The 20,883-nt window shown below is 51.1% G+C and overlaps 2 protein-coding genes and 1 pseudogene across 2 annotated transcripts; 1 reads left to right on the top strand and 2 right to left on the bottom strand.

Moving 5' to 3' along the window:
* Positions 1-411: 411 nt before the first annotated feature.
* LOC130527722 (osteocalcin 2-like) lies at positions 412-2,164 on the top strand. The gene is made up of 4 exons (XM_057036435.1): positions 412-854; positions 997-1,311; positions 1,408-1,498; positions 1,587-2,164. The coding sequence occupies exons 1-4, from the start codon at positions 794-796 to the stop codon at positions 1,687-1,689; spliced, it is 570 nt and encodes a 189-aa protein (XP_056892415.1). The 5' UTR covers positions 412-793; the 3' UTR covers positions 1,690-2,164.
* Positions 2,165-2,748: 584 nt separating this feature from the next.
* On the bottom strand, positions 2,749-4,905 carry LOC130527789 (sodium-dependent phosphate transport protein 2B-like; annotated as a pseudogene).
* A 1,622-nt stretch (positions 4,906-6,527) lies between these two features.
* LOC130527723 (NACHT, LRR and PYD domains-containing protein 3-like) lies at positions 6,528-20,586 on the bottom strand. The gene is made up of 7 exons (XM_057036436.1): positions 19,177-20,586; positions 16,719-17,037; positions 14,293-14,466; positions 8,396-8,569; positions 7,909-8,082; positions 7,389-7,435; positions 6,528-7,278 (listed from the first exon to the last, which is right to left on the bottom strand). Exons 1-7 carry the CDS (start codon positions 20,522-20,524, stop codon positions 6,896-6,898), a joined length of 2,619 nt encoding a protein of 872 aa, XP_056892416.1. The 5' UTR covers positions 20,525-20,586; the 3' UTR covers positions 6,528-6,895.
* Positions 20,587-20,883: the final 297 nt, after the last annotated feature.

Below are 20,883 nucleotides of genomic sequence, written 5' to 3'. Positions count from 1 at the left end.
GCGTTGCTGCATTAGAGCTCTGCGTCGCTGCATTAGAGCTCTGCATCGCTGCATTAGAGCTCTGCATCGGTGCTTTAGAGCTGTGTCACTGCATTAGAGCTCTGCGTCGCTGCATTAGAGCTCTGCGTCGCTGCATTAGAGCTCTGCGTCACTGCATTAGAGCTGTGTCGCTGCATTAGAGCTCTGCATCGCTGCATTAGAGCTCTGCGCCGCTGCATTAGAGCTCTGCGCCGCTGCATTAGAGCTCTGCGCAGCGGCATTAGAGCTCTGCGCCGCTGCATTAGAGCTGCGTTGCTGCATTAGAGCTCTGCATCGGTGCATTAGAGCTGTGTCGCTGCATTAGAGCTGCGCCGCTGCATTAGAGCTCTGCGTCGCTGCATTAGAGCTCTGCGTCGCCCTGCAGTGGGACAACATTAATCACGTGTGACGACTTACATACAGACGCTACACACTTACATCAGCTCATACATGGTTTCCAGCCTGCACGTACACGGCACGAGCACGGATGCCAGGGATGGTTTGTGGCTGTCTGGGTATGGCTGAAGGAGAGTTTTACACTCCTGCCAGGGATGTGTGGGTGTTTATGGGAGTTTTCATGACAACCAGGAGCGGAAGTATTGACATTTGATACGTCGGCCAATCAGAGGCTGATCTGTCCGTGGGGGTCTGGTCAGACCAAGGAGGTGGAAAACCATATATAATGAAGCCCAATGTGAGGCAAAGGAACAGAACAAACATCCAGGACATCCGAGAAGACTGAGTTGGTCTACAGAGCCCCCACGTGAGCAGCATCATGAAGACCCTGACTCTCCTCTGCATCTGTGCTTTTGTGTCGGTGTGCTGGTCCATGGGGGGTAAGGACTGTCTGTCTGTCTGCCTGTCTGTCTGCCTGCCTGCCTGTCTGTCTGTCTGCCTGTCTGTCTGTCTGCCTGCCTGCCTGTCTGTCTGTCAGTCTGTCTGTCAGCCTGTTAATGTTTTATGACCTGTCGTCTGCAGCTGTTGAGCCAGAGGTCATCGTGGACCCTGAAGCCGACACAGTTGATGAAGCTTCTCCCACCGAAGCTGCGGCGGTCGATTCCTCCTCCTCAGCCTCTGATTCAGACTCGGAGTCCGACTCGTCCTCGTCCTCTGAATCTGACTCCAACTCATCCTCCTCTTCTGAGTCCAACTCCGATTCATCCTCATCCTCTGAATCTTCTGAAGCTTCGGAATCTTCCGAGTCCTCCGAGTCCTCCGAGTCTTCCGAGTCTGCTTCTGACTCTTCTTCTTCTTCATCCTCCTCATCTTCATCAGAATCTGCCAGCACTGAGGGTACACAGCCTTTTAAATGGGCAGATTTGAAGACATTTCTCCTCCAGAAGCTTGTTTCTAATGCAGATGAATGACGCTGGATCTTTGTCCCAACAGCACCTCAGGTGGTGATGAAGAGAGACCTGGCTGCTGTTCTCCTGAGGAGAAGAAGGGCTCCAGGAGAACCTACCCCTCAACAGCTGGAGAGGTAAACCGAGGATGTGTTTGAATGCACATTTTTGCTACCTTATGGTGTCGACATCACAGCATCGCTCTGTCTGCGTCCACCCATTCAGCCTCAGGGAGGTGTGCGAGTTAAATATCGCCTGTGACGAAATGGCAGACACGGCCGGCATCGTTGCTGCATACGCTGCCTACTACGGCCCCCCACCCTTCTAGGTGGACCGCTCCGCCTTCACCGCTCCTTCGTGGGTTCTCTTTTCTCTGCCGGTTACTAACAGAACAACAGAATATCACCCTTGGATCCATCTGAGGGACCGGGACACAAATCATCAAAAAATGACCCTGTGCTTGTGAGATGATTACGTTTAGGCACAAGTGAGCAGCTCCGGTGGTTCTGAGTGGAGTGGAGACGAGGGAACCGAAGCTCACGAACGATGTCGCAGCCAACAGAAGAGTAAATTATTCTTAATCTCTGCAGTATAAAGTCAATGGTGCTACCAGAGCAAATGTATTGTATGTATTATATGGATGTTTTATATGTTACTTTCACTCATAGTCCAGCGTAGTGGTGAGTTATTAGAAGTATTGTAGTTCTACTCTAGTGTCTAGTGTGTGTACAACAGTTATCTGCCAGTTCTGTAACCACAAAGTGCCTCTGGGTTGAAGGTAATAAATTATTTTTCGTGTGTAATCGTTTCCTCTGCTGATTTACCAGTAAACCATCAGTTAGTAGTGTTGCATCGTTGACTAATTACGAGCTAATGTCCAGTTCTGCAGAGGTTAGCGTGGCGCTGCAGCGACTCGTTAGCAACCACGTTAACAACCTTTCATGGCCTTTCATGCTGCTGCTGCTGCTGTGTCACATCGTGCACGAGTCAGCAGAGGTCATCGGGTTTACTGGAGGTCAAGGTCTAAAACTGGGAAAGTTCATCAGCTGAATCTCGGAGATTAAAAAAAAAGAACTGAAAAGCTTTTATGGCCTTGAATAATTGTCTTCAATAATTGTTTAGATGAGAATGTTTTGGAGCTAATTTTCATTCATTTGTTTTCAAGAGGGGATGGTATTTCCATACACGCACGCAGCAGCGTGAGCACCAGCTGATCTGGCTAGTTGCTGCTAAGAGCTCTCAATAATGACTTATTGATATTCCATCTCATTTCCTGTGCACGTGGCCCGGACACATGCAACAGTGCTGAGACCTCAGAGAACATGCAGAATTCTGGGAGTTCTTACAGTAAAAATGCTGCTGACGAGGTTTATGGAGGAGAAAAACATTGTTGGGGGGTTTGTTTAATGTGACATAATTAGTCATATGTACATTCAGCTGCTTTCACAGCGAACATTTTAAATTACAACATTATTTACATCTTTAAACGATGCGTTTAACACTAGGCAAATCTCCTCAGTGCCACTACGACCATTGAGATCAAATGCATTTATCCTTTAGCTTAATCCCTGAAACCTCTTAAGGCATCATGTGTTTTCTGATTAATGCTAACATGCTATCTCACTCATGCTGAATATGCTACTATGCTAATGTAGTAGTGATGTTTGACATCACTAAATCTGTTTGTCTAACCATCAACAGCCCAAATCATTTTTACACAAACTCCACTTTGTTATGATTTTGACGCCTCGCAACATTCACAGTGGTGTCATTGTCAGACTCTCTCCTCTATCTCTGTCTCATTTCCCCCTGCGTCCCTGCCCACATCGCAGGGCTCATGTCCACCTCGCTGTTGCCTTTCTTGCTGCTCTCTCTCTGCAGCTCTTTGTTCTGGGCGTTCCTGCTCCACCGCAGCAGCAAGGTGGCAACATTTGCACCAGCAACAACACATGGCTGTGAACACCTCAACTACTCTGTCCCAGGGATCCAGGGAGCGGGCCCAAAGGGGCAGGAAGCTCCAGGATCGTAATCCAGGCGGCAGAAACACTGGCTTCCTCTTCTGAAGGATGTTTATGAGCAGGATGATGAGCAGCATGGTGAGCAGAGGTGCTCCCACACCCACCAGCACTGAACGTCCAGCCAAAGACAGGCTGAAGACAACGAGCGGCAGAAGGAAGAAGCAAGGACGATGTAGACCACAGCAAACCAGCGGTGGGATGCGGTGACGTTGCCCAGGCCTTTGGCCAGTCTGATGGGAATGCGGGTGCAGGGGACTGGATACCACAGCAGGATGCCGGAAATGTTGAACAGGAAGTGGACAAGGGAAATCTAAAGAGATGATTGAAAGATGTTGTGAGTTGATGATTGAAAGATGTTGTGAGTCGCATCCTCCTGTAATAGAAACCCTGTTGTTCCTGTAAATGCAGGTAAAGTTTCATACTGAATTATGTGATTTCAGCTGACAGCAGGTCCTTGATGTCGTTGTCATCTGTTCATATATATATATATTTAGATTTATAGTTAGTGGCTGCTGTTGTGTGAGAGCCTGACCTGCAGAGCATTAGCCCGTCTGTCTCCAGGACTAGCCATAGCCGCCAGCACAGACGCGGTGGTGGTGCCGATATTTGAACCCAACGCTCTTTCAATGCTGATCACACCAATTCCTCAAGTAAACACAAAACATATGTGAATAAGAAGTTATCTTTAGTATTAGCACATGGGGCAATGTGTGCACGTGTGCCTCCATCTTGTGTTCCATTCAACCTCTGAATAAAAGCAGAGTATCTAGGTGGCATTTATGCACGTTTAGAATGATGAGTAACGATCTAACCAACAAGTGGAGTGATGGCCGACGTGAAAACCGAACTGCTCTGCACAATGATCGTCATTCCCGCTCCGACCAAGATGGCAACGTAACCTGTGACCCAGCCAAAGGGAAAAGGGAAACCTGCCAGCACAGGCAACCCCTCAACATCCACAGGAGCAACACACGCTTCTAGCAACACGGTGCTGCTGCTAACCGGTGTTGAGGATCTGCTTGACCATGGGGCCACCTGCCCCTTCAGCATGGAGCCGAGCAGCTTGACGATGAGGACGAGGCCGGAGCAGAGCACCAGCAGAGACAGAGCCAGCAGGATCACACCGACGGCCACCAGGAGGTGCCGACCTGCACGCGTGATTTCAGGTCGTTACTGCAGCGTTCAGCTCTCCGTGACGTATAGATGCATGCAGATCTATACATTTCTGAAGTTTGTGTGTTCCAGAGAGGCTGGCTGTGGGGACAGTGTCGTTGCTGTCAACCCAGCAGGGAGACGGAGACGTGCAGCTCTCTGGACCCGGAATGGTCCGTCCATCAAGGTCTGAGCAACACAGAGACGACAGTCAGGATTTTCACCGTTTATTGTGAGAGGCTGAAATAGTTCAGACGTACTGAGTTGGTGAAGGTTGGACACCATTTCCTGATGAGACTCCTGTTACTGGCTTCAGACTGACCAGTGGCAACACCACTGATAACAGACTGGTCCAACTGGGACAGGGACAGGGGGGAGGGAGGGAGAGAAAGGGAGGGAGGGAGGGAGGGAGAGGGAGAGAGGAAGGAAGGGAGGGACAGGGGGGAGAGGGAGGGACAGGAGGAAGGGAGGGAGAGGGGGAGAGGGAGAGGAAGGGAGAGGAAGGAGGGAGGAAGGGAGAGGAAGGAGGGAGGGAGAGGAGGGAGGAGGGAGAGGGGGGAGGAGAGGAAGGAGGGAGGGAGGACAGGGAAGGGAGGAAGGAGGGAGGAAGGGAGAGGAAGGAGGGGGAGGAGGAGGCGGGAGGGAGGGAGGGAGGGAGAGAAGGGAGGCGGGAGGGAGAGGAAGGAGGGAGGGAGAGGGAGAGGAAGGGAGAGGAAGGAGGGAGGGAGGGAGGGAGAGTGGAGAGGAAGGAGGAGGGAGAGGGAGGGAGAGGAAGGAGGAGGGAGAGAGAGGAGGAGGGAGAGAGAGAGGAGGTCTGGAGGGAGGGAGCCGGAGGGAGGAAGGGGGCGGGAGGGTCGAGGGAGTTCTCGGAGGGAGGGAGGGAGGGAAGGAGGGAGAGGGAGAGGAAGGAGGGGGGGAGGAGGAGGGAGGAGGAAGGGAGGGACTTCTCCTTCGGAAGGGGAGGAAGGAAGGAGGGAGGGAGGGAGGGGGGTGGAGACATCCCGGACTGCTTTTGTGTGTCTTTAGTCACGAGTCCAGTGCTGTTCTAGACCTTCACCCCCCCCGTTGAGACGGGTGGAGGCTGCCGACCGCGGACGCCCTCGCCATGGGGGCGGAGCGGCACAGAGTTGACGACCTGATTTTTCTATTGATTCTCCTAATAGGAGCAGCCGTTGATCAATAGTCTAAATATCAATGGCCTGTTTCAGCCTGTGAAGCTGTTAATGATGCTGTGAGAGGAAGGAAGGCCTCACTGATGCATTTAGTTCTAACTATATATTCAGCCGTATATGTAGAATACTTCATCTTTACTGCACCAGAGCTACGATGGCTGAACATCTCAGACGTGCTCCACAATCCCACTGTGATCCAGTTTATTTCTGATTCCTGCTTCATTGGAATTGTGGTCAAACATCCCGGACTGCTTTTGTGTCGTCTTTAGTCACGAGTCCGATGCTGTTCTAGACCTTCACCCACCCCCCCAGCATGGCCGTGATCAGCACGACAGTTAAAAACATAAATATTGGAATATCAGAAATGTCCTCTTGACAACATGCAGATGCTGTTTCCTCTTGTATTGTGATTCACCATGAGATTATTTTTAAGTCAAGGGCGACTCTGAAGATGCTTGTTTTTTAGAATACAGATTTATACTGATGATCACAGTTGTGTTATATGGTGCCTACAACATTTGCTCCACTAGATGGCAGCCTTTCCAGAGCTCTATGATTATTTAGCTGGCTGTGGAATAACATTCTAAACACCCCATAGTTCACGCTTGGACAATTCAAGACCCTTAAAAATGTATCTGAGTGAGAACTGACATTGCTTTTCTGATGTTGGATGTTAATTTTGTCTCTTCTCCGTTCTAAGCTCTCTGTCTCCTCTTGGGATCTATGTTACTGTTTACATCTGTGAGTTCTCGTGGTGATCATGAAGGATGAGGCCAACTTGGCTGAGTCGCTTTGGAAAAAGAGGTTTAATCTCACAGGAAAATTAAAAATAAAGGACAAAGAGTGTAGAAAAACAGCCAGTTTTCCTAGGATCACGTTGCTCTCTCCTGACAACCTGTGGAATCAGCAATAGGAAAGATGAGGTTGGTTGGACAGACGGGACCTTCATGATGAACATCCAGCAGGTCTAGAACTCATATTCAGGCCGTGAGCTCAACCCTCGCGTTTCTTCAGACGGAAGATTCTCCTGCGGTCGAACACAAATGCACCGAGGAACCGGGCAAGAACCCAGACCATGAACCAAAGCCAAAGCCGGGGAACAGCGGTTCAGTGAATGTGGTTTTGAAGGTATAGAGGGGGACCGGGGTGTCGGTGGTGAATCTGTAGAAGGTCACAGTGCCAGCGGGGTAGTTCACATAGACGGCGACTCTCTGAGGATCAGTGGATGAGAAGTGGGGAGGTGTACACTTTTGTTATCGTGGAGGACATAGTAACCTCTGTCAGAACACTCAAGGCTCCAAGACTGCTGATTCTCTCCAAACCGGCTTTGGGGACTGCTTCCATGTCTCTGGATCTTTTTGTATGCCACAGAAATCCAAACCCGTCCTGTCCACTCCACCTCCCAGTAACAGCGACCAGTTAGGCTGTTGCTACACAGCAGCTGGAGACAGTCCTGAAACCTCTCTGGATGGGCTGGATATGGTTGGTCCTCGGCCACTGTCCTCATCACCCTGTTGTTGGACACTTGGATTAACCTGTGGACGGTGTTGGTGTCCACGCTGAGCTCACAGTGATCTAAAGGGAGAGAGGAGGAACCAGGAACCAGCTCATGAAACACAACTGAGTCCACTAACTGCTGCTTTTTTCAGAGCGTGACGTGCTGACGCATCAAGTTGATCACTTACACTTCTTCAGACCACTCTTAAGTCTCTCTTTCCCACAATGGTCCAGTCTGGATTGGGAGAAGACACAGAGGAAATGAAATCCAAGGCAGGACAGAGGTTAAACAGATGCCACCTCAACCTTGAGCTCTACACTGTTCGTCCCTGACTTTGGGTCTGCCTGAACCGGTTTGCTCTTGATTCGGTTTGTGAACCTCAGAGCTGGATTTGTGACATCTCTCCATATGCCAACGTCATGGAGGAGAACTTTGCCTATTTCTCTCTAAGGATTCCCTCACAGGCAGTGGCTGCAGCCCAGATGGTTGTGCTGGCATCACCTGATCTTTTTGTATCTCTGACGTGACCCTTTTATTCTCCCTTATGTGGGTTCTCGTACCCTGAAGGTCCAGAAAGCATCACATCTCTCTGCTCAGAGGTTCAGATCTCACAATGTGCTGCTTGAACCAGCGAACGTCTGGAAGGTCTCCATGCTCATCAATAAATAGTATCAGGTCTTCATTTTAGGGAGGGTGTTTGCATCTACCTGAGAACCTCCAGGCTCAACTCTGGATCCTCCAGAACAGAAGAGAGCTGCTTCGTTCCATCATCTCCAGGATGGTTGAAGCTCAGGTCCAGTTCTTTTAGATGGGTTGGGTTGGACCTCAACGCTGAGGCCAGAGAAGAACATCCTTCTGCTGTGATGAGACAGCCCGATAACCTGCATGCAAGCACATCCACCACACACACACACACACACACACACACACACACACACACACACACCACACCACACACTGCTCACTAATTAACAGCTCATTTATGCAAAGTTCTGGGTCGTGTGTCGGGGCCTGGACCTGACTGGGGAGCGAAGCACAGGAACCAGAACCAGACTAAGTCATTTTAAAAGCTGTGGGAGTGAACAGTGGTCGGCTGGTCGGCATTTTGGTAAAGATATTTCCTCTTTTTGGAAGATAACCAAAATTTCAAGCTGCCATTTAGAAAAACTGATGATGCTGATAAGGAGCACTAACCTGAGGATCTCCAGCCGGCAGTTTGGACTCTTCAGACCAACAGAGAGCTTGTTCAGCCCTGAATCCCTCAGCTCATTGTTACTCAGGTCCAGCTCTAGCAGACTAGAGGAGGAGGCGCTGAGGACGGGGGACAGAGCTTCACAACTCCTCTCCCTCAGATTGCAGTGACTCAACCTGACAAAAGAATAGAAGAAGAAAGCAGGAAATCCTTCTGGTTCTCTCCTGCACAATCAGGGACGCAGGCTTATTTCTTTAGTTGACCTTTATGAGGACGGAAGGTGCAATGATACGGAATGAAATCAGTTCTTGGAGTAACTACTGCGACTGCCTAAAACGCTGCCAGATGTGATGCGTGTTGCAGAACACTGCAGAACACCTGCAGACACCTACAGACACCTGTAGACACCTGAAGACACCTGCAGAACACCTGCAGACACCTGCAGACACCTGCAGACACCTGCAGAACACCTGCAGAACACCTGCAGACACCTGCAGAACACCTGCAGACACCTGCAGACACCTGTAGACACCTGAAGACACCTGCAGAACACCTGCAGACACCTGCAGACACCTGCAGACACCTGCAGAACACCTGCAGAACACCTGCAGAACACCTGCAGACACCTGCAGAACACCTGCAGACACCTGCAGACACCTGCAGAACAACTGCAGAACACCTGCAGACACCTGCAGAACAACTGCAGAACACCTGCAGACACCTGCAGACACCTACAGACACCTGCAGACACCTGCAGAACACCTGCAGACACCTGCAGAACACCTGCAGAACACCTGCAGAAACCTGCAGACACCTGCAGAACACCTGCAGAACACCTGCAGACACCTGCAGACACCTGCAGACACCTGTAGACACCTGCAGACACCTGCAGAACACCTGCAGAACACCTGCAGACACCTGCAGACACCTGCAGACACCTGCAGACACCTGAAGACACCTGCAGAACACCTGCAGACACCTGCAGACACCTGCAGACACCTGCAGAACACCTGCAGAACACCTGCAGACACCTGCAGAACACCTGCAGACACCTACAGACACCTGCAGAACAACTGCAGAACACCTGCAGACACCTGCAGAACAACTGCAGAACACCTGCAGACACCTGCAGACACCTACAGACACCTGCAGACACCTGCAGAACACCTGCAGACACCTGCAGAACACCTGCAGAACACCTGCAGACACCTGCAGACACCTGCAGAACACCTGCAGAACACCTGCAGACACCTGCAGACACCTGCAGACACCTGCAGAACACCTGCAGAACACCTGCAGAACACCTGCAGACACCTGCAGAACACCTGCAGACACCTACAGACACCTGCAGAACACCTGCAGACACCTGCAGACACCTGCAGAACACCTGCAGAACACCTGCAGACACCTGCAGACACCTGCAGACACCTGCAGAACACCTGCAGAACACCTGCAGAACACCTGCAGAACACCTGCAGACACCTGCAGAACACCTGCAGACACCTACAGACACCTGCAGAACACCTGCAGAACACCTGCAGACACCTGCAGAACACCTGCAGACACCTGCAGACACCTGCAGAAACCTGCAGACACCTGCAGAACACCTGCAGACACCTGCAGAACCCTGCAGACACCTGCAGACACCTGCAGAACACCTGCAGACACCTGCAGAACACACCTGCAGAACACCTGCAGACACACCTGCAGACACACCTGCAGACACCTGCAGACACCTGCAGACACCTGCAGACACCTGCAGACACCTGCAGACACCTGCAGAACACCTGCAGAACACCTGCAGAACACCTGCAGACACCTGCAGAACCCTGCAGACACCTGCAGAACACCTGCAGACACCTGCAGAACACCTGCAGAAACACCTGCAGAACACCTGCAGACACCTGCAGACACACCTGCAGAACACCTGCAGAACACTGCAGACACCTGCAGACACCTGCAGACACCTGCAGAACACCTGCAGAACACCTGCAGACACCTGCAGAACACCTGCAGACACCTACAGACACCTGCAGAACACCTGCAGACACCTGCAGACACCTGCAGAACACCTGCAGAACACCTGCAGACACCTGCAGACACCTGCAGACACCTGCAGACACCTGCAGAACACCTGCAGAACACCTGCAGAACACCTGCAGACACCTGCAGAACACCTGCAGACACCTACAGACACCTGCAGAACACCTGCAGAACACCTGCAGACACCTGCAGGACACCTGCAGACACCTGAAGACACCTGCAGAACACCTGCAGACACCTGCAGACACCTGCAGACACCTGAGAACACCTGCAGACACCTGCAGACACCTGCAGAACACTGCAGACACCTACAGACACCTGCAGAACAACTGCAGAACACCTGCAGACACCTGCAGAACAACTGCAGAACACCTGCAGACACACCTGCAGACACCTACAGACACCTGCAGACACCTGCAGAACACCTGCAGACACCTGCAGAAACCTGCAGAACACCTGCAGACACCTGCAGACACCTGCAGAACACCTGCAGAACACCTGCAGACACCTGCAGACACCTGCAGGACACCTGCAGACACCTGCAGAACACCTGCAGAACACCTGCAGAACACCTGCAGACACCTGCAGAACACCTGCAGACACCTACAGACACCTGCAGAACACCTGCAGACACCTGCAGACACCTGCAGAACACCTGCAGAACACCTGCAGACACCTGCAGACACCTGCAGACACCTGCAGAACACCTGCAGAACACCTGCAGAACACCTGCAGAACACCTGCAGACACCTGCAGAACACCTGCAGACACCTACAGACACCTGTAGAACACCTGCAGAACACCTGCAGACACCTGCAGAACACCTGCAGACACCTGCAGACACCTGCAGACACCTGCAGACACCTGCAGAACACCTGCAGACACCTGCAGAACACCTGCAGAACACCTGCAGACACCTACAGACACCTGCAGAACACCTGCAGAACACCTGCAGACACCTGCAGAACACCTGCAGACACCTACAGACACCTGCAGAACAACTGCAGAACACCTGCAGACACCTGCAGAACAACTGCAGAACACCTGCAGACACCTGCAGACACCTACAGACACCTGCAGACACCTGCAGACACCTACAGACACCTGCAGACACCTGCAGAACACCTGCAGACACCTGCAGAACACCTGCAGAACACCTGCAGACACCTGCAGACACCTGCAGAACACCTGCAGAGAACACCTGCAGACACCTGCAGACACCTGCAGACACCTGCAGAACACCTGCAGAACACCTGCAGAACACCTGCAGACACCTGCAGAACACCTGCAGACACCTACAGACACCTGCAGAACACCTGCAGACACCTACAGACACCTGCAGAACACCTGCAGAACACCTGCAGAACACCTGCAGACACCTGCAGACACCTGCAGACACCTGCAGACACCTGCAGAACACCTGCAGACACCTGCAGAACACCTGCAGAACACCTGCAGACACCTACAACACCTGCAGAACACCTGCAGAACACCTGCAGACACCTGCAGAACACCTGCAGACACCTACAGACACACCTGCAGAACAACTGCAGAACACCTGCAGACACCTGCAGAACAACTGCAGAACACCTGCAGACACCTGCAGACACCTACAGACACCTGCAGACACTGCAGACACCTACAGACACCTGCAGAACCCTGCAGAACACCTGCAGACACCTGCAGAACACCTGCAGAACACCTGCAGACACCTGCAGAACACCTGCAAACACCTGCAGACACCTGCAGACACTGCAGACACCTGCAGAACACCTGCAGAACACCTGCAGAACACCTGCAGACCCTGCAGAACACCTGCAGACACCTACAGACACCTGCAGAACACCTGCAGACACCTACAGACACCTGCAGAACACCTGCAGAACACCTGCAGAACACCTGCAGACACCTGCAGAACACCTGCAGACACCTGCAGACACCTGCAGACACCTGCACAACATACCTACAGACAGACACCTGCAGACACCTGCAGAACACCTGCAGACACCTGCAGAACACCTGCAGAACACCTGCAGACACCTACAGACACCTGCAGAACACCTGCAGAACACCTGCAGACACCTGCAGAACACCTGCAGACACCTGCAGAACACCTGCAGACATCTGCAGAACACCTGTAGACACCTGCAGACACCTGCAGACACCTGCAGAACACCTGCAGAACACCTGCAGACACCTGCAGAACACCTGCAGACACCTGCAGAACACCTGTAGACACCTGCAAACACCTGCAGAACACCTGCAGAACACCTGCAGAACACCTGCAGACACCTGCAGAACACCTGCAGAACACCTGCAGACACCTGCAGAACACCTGTAGACACCTGCAAACACCTGCAGAACACCTGCAGAACACCTGCAGAACACCTGCAGAACACCTGCAGACACCTGCAGAACACTTACAGGGCTTTTCTGCAGGCTCTGACCACTGGCAGCAGCCTCAGAAGAACCCACTCTGAAGCAGAGTATTTCTTCAGGTCAAACATCTCCAGGTCTTGTCCTGAGGACAGTAATATGAAGCCAAGAGCTGACCACTGAGCAGGGGAGAGACTTTCTGTTGTCAATCTTCCGGATCTGAGGTTTTGTTGAACCTCCTGGACCAGTGAACTATCGTTCAGCTCGTTCAGACAGTGGAACAGGTTGATGATTCTCTCTGAGGACAGATTCTCTCCAATCTTCCTCTTGATGTAGCCAATGATTTCCTGATTGGGCTCTGAGCTGCCTTCACCGTTAATTAGACCTCGTAGAAGAGCCTGATTGGTCGGCAGAGAAAGACCCAAAAGGAACCGCAGGAACAGGTCCAGGTGTCCTTTTTCATTTTGCAAGGCCTCGTCCACCGCACACTGGTAAAAATCAGCCTGTTTGATTTTGGTGTTGGGCAGTTTAGAGCGTAAATAACGTAATAAGGTTGTTTTTTCTGACAGTATGTTGGTGCCAGAATTGGTGAATTTCAAATGTGCATGAAGAGCAGCGAGAAACTCCTGAACACTCAGATGGACAAAGCAGAACACCTCCTCCTTGAACAGTCCTCGCTCCCTTCTGAACATCTGCGTGAACACTCCTGAGTAGGCCTCAGCCGACCTGACGGTGATGCCACAGTCTCTTAGATCGGACTCGTAGAAGATCACATTGCCTTTCTGCAGTTGTTCAAATGCAGCTTTGCCAGCAGCTCTTGTCCAGGTCTCACATGGAGCATTCAATCATCTGTGGAGCAGTATCTATTTTCCTCATGTGTGTTTGAACTGAACAACCAGGAAGAGATGTACATCGCTCATCAATAAATAGTATCAGGTCTTCATTTTAGGGAGGGTGTTTGCATCTACCTGAGAACCTCCAGGCTCAACTCTGGATCCTCCAGAACAGCAGAGAGCTGCTTCGTTCCAACATCTCCAGGATGGTTGAAGCTCAGGTCCAGTTCTTTTAGATGGGTTGGGTTGGACCTCAACGCTGAGGCCAGAGAAGAACATCCTTCTGCTGTGATGAGACAGCCCGATAACCTGCATGCAAGCACATCCACCACACACACACACACACACACACACACACACACACACACACCACACACACACACACACACACACCACACACACACACACCACTGCTCACTAATTAACAGCTCATTTATGCAAAGTTCTGGGTCCTGTGTCGGGGCCTGGACCTGACTGGGGAGCGAAGCACAGGAACCAGAACCAGACTAAGTCATTTTAAAAGCTGTGGGAGTGAACAGTGGTCGGCCGGTCGGCATTTTTGGTAAAGATATTTCCTCTTTTTGGAAGATAAACAAAATTTCAAGCTGCCATTTAGAAAACTGATGATGCTGATAAGGAGCACTAACCTGAGGATCTCCAGCCGGCAGTTTGGACTCTTCAGACCAACAGAGAGCTTGTTCAGCCCTGAATCCCTCAGGTCATTGTCACTCAGGTCCAGCTCTAGCAGACTAGAGGAGGAGGCGCTGAGGACGGGGGACAGAGCTTCACAACTCCTCTCCGTCAGATTGCACTCACTCAACCTGAAAAAAGAAAAGAAGAAGAAAGCAGGAAATCCTTCTGGTTCTCTCCTGCACAATCAGGGACGCAGGCTTATTTCTTTAGTTGACCTTATGAGGACGGAAGGTGCAATGATACGGAATGAAATCAGTTCTTGGAGTAACTATGCGACTCCCTAAAACGCTGCCAGATGTGATGCGTGTTGCTGAACACCTGCAGACACCTACAGACACCTGCAGACACCTGCAGACACCTGCAGACACCTGCAGACACCAGCAGACACCTGCAGACACCTGCAGACACCTGCAGACACCTGCAGAACACCTGCAGACACCTGCAGAACACCTGCAGACCCTGCAGACACCTGCAGACACCTGCACACACTGCAGACACCTGCAGAACACCTGCAGACACCTGCACACACCTGGAGAACCTGCAGACACCTGCACACACCTGCAGACACCTGCAGAACACCTGCAGACACCTGCAGACACCTGCACACACCTGCAGACACTGCAGACACCTGCAGACACCTACAGACACCTGCAGACACCTACAGACACCTGCAGAACACCTGCAGACACCTGCAAACCCAGCGGACACCTGCAGACACCTACAGACACCTGCAGAACACCAGCTGACACCTGCAGACACCTACAGACACCTACAGACACCTACAGACACCTGCAAAACACGTGCACACCTGCAGAACACCTGCAGACACCTAAAGAACACTGAGCAGAGGAGAGACTTTCTGTTGTCAATCTTCAGGATCTGAGGTTCTGTTGAACCTCCTGGACCAGTGAACTATCGTTCAGCTCGTTCAGACAGTGAAATACACACACCACACACACACACACACACACACCACACACACACACACACACACATTGCTCACTAATTAACAGCTAGTTTATGCAAAGTTCTGGGTCGTGGTCGGGGCCTGGACCTGACGGGGAGCGAAGCACAGGAACCAGAACCAGACTAAGTCATTTTAAAAGCTGTGGGAGTGAACAGTGGTCGGCTGGTCGGCATTTTTGGTAAAGATATTTCCTCTTTTTGGAAGATAACCAAAATTTCAAGCTTGCCATTTAGAAAAACTGATGATGCTGATAAGGAGCACTAACCTGAGGATCTCCAGCCGGCAGTTTGGACTCTTCAGACCAACAGAGAGCTCGTTCAGCCCTGAATCCCTCAGCTTATTGTCCCTCAGGTCCAGCTCTAGCAGACTAGAGGAGGAGGCGCTGAGGACGGGGGACAGAGCTTCACAACTCCTCTCCCTCAGATTGCAGTGACTCAACCTGAAAAAAGAATAGAAGAAGAAAGCAGGAAATCCTTCTGGTTCTCTCCTGCACAATCAGGGACGCAGGCTTATTTCTTTAGTTGACCTTTATGAGGACGGAAGGTGCAATGATACGGAATGAAATCAGTTCTTGGAGTAACTACTGCGACTGCCTAAGACGCTGCCAGATGTGATGCGTGTTGCTGAACACCTGCAGACACCTGCAGACACCTGCAGACACCTGCAGAACACCTGCAGACACCTGCAGAACACCTGACACCTGCAGACACCTGCAGAACACCTGACACCTGCAGACACCTGCAGACACCTAAAGACACCTGCAGACACTGCAGAACACCTGCAGACACCTGCAGACACCTGCAGACACCTGGAGAACACCTGCAGAACACTTGCAGACACATGCAGATCACCTGCAGAACACCTGCAGAACACCTGCAGACACCTGCAGACACCTGCAGAACACCTGCAGACACCTGCAGAACACCTGCAGAACACCAGCAGACACCTGCAGAACACCTGCAGAACACCTGCAGACACCCGCAGAACACCTGTAGAACACCTGCAGAACACCTGCAGACACCCGCAGAAACAGAAAACACCCGCAGAACACCTGCAGACAGAACAGCAGAACACCTGTAGAACACCTGCAGAACACCTGCAGACACCTGCAGAACACCTGCAGACACCTGCAGAACACCTGTAGAACACCTGCAGAAACACCGCAGACACCTGCAGAACACCCGCAGACACCTGCAGACACCTGCAGAACACCTGCAGACACCTGCAGACACCTACAGAAAACCTGCAGAACACCTGCAGAACACCTGCAGAACACCTGCAGAACACCTGTAGACACCTGCAGACACCTGCAGACACCTGCAGAACACCTGCAGACACCTGCAGAACACCTGTAGACACCTGCAAACACCTGCAGAACACCTGCAAACACCTGCAGACCTGCAGAACACTTACAGGGCTTTTCTGCAGGCTCTGACCACTGGCAGCAGCCTCAGAAGAACCCACTCTGAAGCAGAGTATTTCTTCAGGTCAAACATCTCCAGATCTTGTCCTGAGGACAGTAATATGAAGCCAAGAGCTGACCACTGAGCAGAGGAGAGACTTTCTGTTGTCAATCTTCCGGATCTGAGGTTCTGTTGAACCTCCTGGACCAGTGAACTATCGTTCAGCTCGTTCAGACAGTGGAACAGGTTGATGATTCTCTCTGAGGACAGATTCTCTCCAATCTTCTCCTTGATGTAGCCAATGATTTCCTGATTGGGCTCTGAGCTGCCTTCACCGTAAATTAGACCTCGTAGAAGAGCCTGATTGGTCGGCAGAGAAAGACCCAAAAGGAACCGCAGGAACAGGTCCAGGTGTCCTTTTTCATTTTGCAAGGCCTCCTCCACCGCACACTGGTAATAATCAGCCTGTTTGATTTTGATGTTGAACAGTTTAGAGCGTAAATAACGTAATAAGGTTATTATTTCTGACAGTATGTTGGTGCCAGAATTGGTGAATTTCAAATGTGCATGAAGAGCAGCGAGAAACTCCTGAACACTCAGATGGACAAAGCAGAACACCTCCTCCTTGAACAGTCCTCGCTCCCTTCTGAACATCTGCGTGAACACTCCTGAGTAGGCCACAGCCGACCTGACGGTGATGCCACAGACTCTTAGATCGGACTCGTAGAAGATCACGTTGCCTTTCTGCAGTTGTTCAAATGGCAGCTTTGCCAGAATTGGAATCATCTCACAGCTCTCTGGACTCCATTGTGGAGCTTTCCCGTCTCCTCTCTCTGTTTTTCAGTGTGGACTGAACAACCAGGAAGTCGATGTACATCGCTCATCAATAAATAGTCAGGTCTTCATTTTAGGGAGGGTGTTTGCATCTACCTGAGAACCTCCAGGCTCAACTCTGGATCCTCCAGAACAGCAGAGAGCTGCTTCGTTCCAACATCTCCAGGATGGTTGAAGCTCAGGTCCAGTTCTTTTAGATGGGTTGGGTTGGACCTCAACGCTGAGGCCAGAGAAGAACATCCTTCTGCTGTGATGAGACAGCCCGATAACCTGCATGCAAGCACATCCACCACACACACACACACACACACACACACACACACACACACCACACACACACACACACACACACTGCTCACTAATTAACAGCTCATTTATGCAAAGTTCTGGGTCATGTGTCGGGGCCTGGACCTGACTGGGGAGCGAAGCACAGAACCAGAACCAGACTAAGTCATTTTAAAAGCTGTGGGAGTGAACAGTGGTCGGCTGGTCGGCATTTTTGGTAAAGATATTTCCTCTTTTTGGAAGATAACCAACATTTCAAGCTGCCATTTAGAAAAACTGATGATGCTGATAAGGAGCACTAACCTGAGGATCTCCAGCCGGCAGTTTGGACTCTTCAGACCAACAGAGAGCTTGTTCAGCCCTGAATCCCTCAGGTCATTGTCACTCAGGTCCAGCTCTAGCAGACTAGAGGAGGAGGCGCTGAGGACGGGGGACAGAGCTTCACAACTCCTCTCCCTCAGATTGCAGTGACTCAACCTGAAAAAAGAAAAGAAGAAGAAAGCAGGAAATCCTTCTGGTTCTCTCCTGCACAATCAGGGACGCAGGCTTATTTCTTTAGTTGACCTTTATGAGGACGGAAGGTGCAATGATACGGAATGAAATCAGTTCTTGGAGTAACTACTGCGACTGCCTAAAACGCTGCCAGATGTGATGCGTGTTGCTGAACACCTGCAGACACCTGCAGACACCTGCAGATAACTGCAGAACCCTGCAGAACACCTGCAGAACACCTGCAGAACACCTGCAGAACACCTGCAGACACCTGCAGACACCTGCAGACACTGCAGATACCTGCAGAACACCTGCACCACACCTGCAGAACACCTGCGACACCTGCAGACACCTGCAGAACACCCGCAAACACCTGCAGACACCTGCAGACACCTGCAGACACCTGCAGACACCTGCAGACCACCTGCAGAACACCTGCAGAACACCTGCAGACACCTGCAGAACACCTGTAGACACCTGCAGACACCTGCAGACACCTGCAGACCCCTGCAGACACCTGCAGAACACCTGCAGACACTTACATGGCTTTTGTGCAGGCTGTGACCACTGGCAGCAGTCTCAGAAGAACCCACTCTGAAGCAGAGTATTTCTTCAGGTCAAACATCTCCAGGTCTTGTCCTGAGGACAGTAATATGAAGCCAAGAGCTGACCACTGAGCAGAGGAGAGACTTTCTGTTGTCAATCTTCCGGATCTGAGGTTCTGTTGAACCTCCTGGACCAGTGAACTATCGTTCAGCTCGTTCAGACAGTGGAACAGGTTGATGATTCTCTCTGAGGACAGATTCTCTCCAATCTTCTCCTTGATGTAGCCATGATTTCCTGATTGGGCTCTGAGCTGCCTTCACCGTTAATTAGACCTCGTAGAAGAGCCTGATTGGTCGGCAGAGAAAGACCCAAAAGGAACCGCAGGAACAGGTCCAGGTGTCCTTTTTCATTTTGCAAGGCCTCGTCCACCGCACACTGGTAAAAAACAGTTTGTTTGATTTTGATGTTGGGCAGTTTAGAGCGTAAATAACGTAATAAGGTTATGTTTTCTGACAGTATGTTGGTGCCAAAATTGGTGAATGTCAAATGTACATGAAGAGCAGCGAGAAACTCCTGAACACTCAGATGGACAAAGCAGAACACCTCCTCCTTGAACAGTCCTCGCTCCCTTCTGAACATCTGCGTGAACACTCCTGAGTAGGCCTCAGCCGACCTGACGGTGATGCCACAGTCTCTTAGATCGGACTCGTAGAAGATCACATTGCCTTTCTGCAGTTGTTCAAATGCCAGCTTTGCCAGAATTGGAATCATCTCACAGCTCTCTGGACTCCATTGTGGAGCTTTCCCGTCTCCTCTCTTGTTTTTCGGTGTGGACTGAACAACCAGGAAGGAGATGTACATCGCTGTGAGAGTCTTGGGCAGCTCTTCTTGCATCTTCAACACATTCTTAAAAACCTTTGCAGTGACCCAGCAGAAGATTGGGATGTGACACATGATATGGAGGCTTTGAGATGCCTTGATGTGAGAGATGATGCTGCACGCCTGCTCCTCGTCCTTGAACTTCCTCCTAAAGTACTCTTCCTTCTGCACGTCAGTAAACCCTCGCACCTCTGTCCTCATGTCCACAAAATCCGGATGGATCTGATTGGCTGCCGCGGGCCTCGTGGTTATCCAGAGTCGAGCGGAGGGGAGAAGACTTCTGTTAATGAGGTTTGTGAGCAGGACCTCCACCGAGCACGGTGCCTTCACATCTATATCCGCCTCCTGGAATTCATTGGTTCTGGTGTCCATTTCTAGTCGGCTCTCATCCAGCCCATCCAAGATAAACAGAAGCTTGAATTTACAATTGTCAAAATTGGCGTCTCCTGAGGACTGCAGAGCTGTAAAGATGCTGTTAAGAGCCTCTATTTGAATGGCCCTGGACTCTTGGATGCACTTATGAGTGAGTTCAGCCAAGGATAGGCGTGTCCCCCTCAACAGGTTCAGCTGGCGAAAGGTGAACGGCAATATGAGATGCACGTCTTGATTGGCTCGTTGTTCTGCCCAGTCCAACACAAACTTGCGGATTAGAAAGGTTTTGCCAATTCCTGCATTTCCGTTGGTCAGAACAGTTCTTATGGGTTTATATTTCCCAGCTGGAGGTGTAAACAGGTCACTGGGACTAATGGGTTGTTCTGTGTCTGAAGGGTTCCCAACCATGTCAATCTGAGTGACCTCGTGCTGAGCAATGATATGTATGTCGCCACCGGTGGTGACGTACAGCTGTGTGTGTAGACGTCGTCCAGTCGTTGCTCGTCTGCCTTCTCATCGCAGCCTTCCTGCACACACATAAACTTCCTCCTCAGGTTTGACTGAAGGTTTGATTGATAAGAGCCGATGGGGACGTGTTCACATGTGGGACCTTAAAGCAAAATATACATGCACATGTGTTAGTCGATATATTCAGCAGATATGAATATATTATATATTTATTCCAGAGTGCTTTGAGCTGATGTTTTACAGTTTATCTTCTTCTCAGGTCCAGTTGGGCTTCACATTTCAAAAAGACAAGAACAGCA

The sequence above is a fragment of the Takifugu flavidus genome, chromosome 6 (genome assembly GCF_003711565.1).
Source record: "Takifugu flavidus isolate HTHZ2018 chromosome 6, ASM371156v2, whole genome shotgun sequence".
In the NCBI taxonomy this organism is placed as follows: Eukaryota; Metazoa; Chordata; class Actinopteri; order Tetraodontiformes; family Tetraodontidae; genus Takifugu; species Takifugu flavidus.
This window is presented reverse-complemented; position numbering and strand designations above follow the sequence as displayed.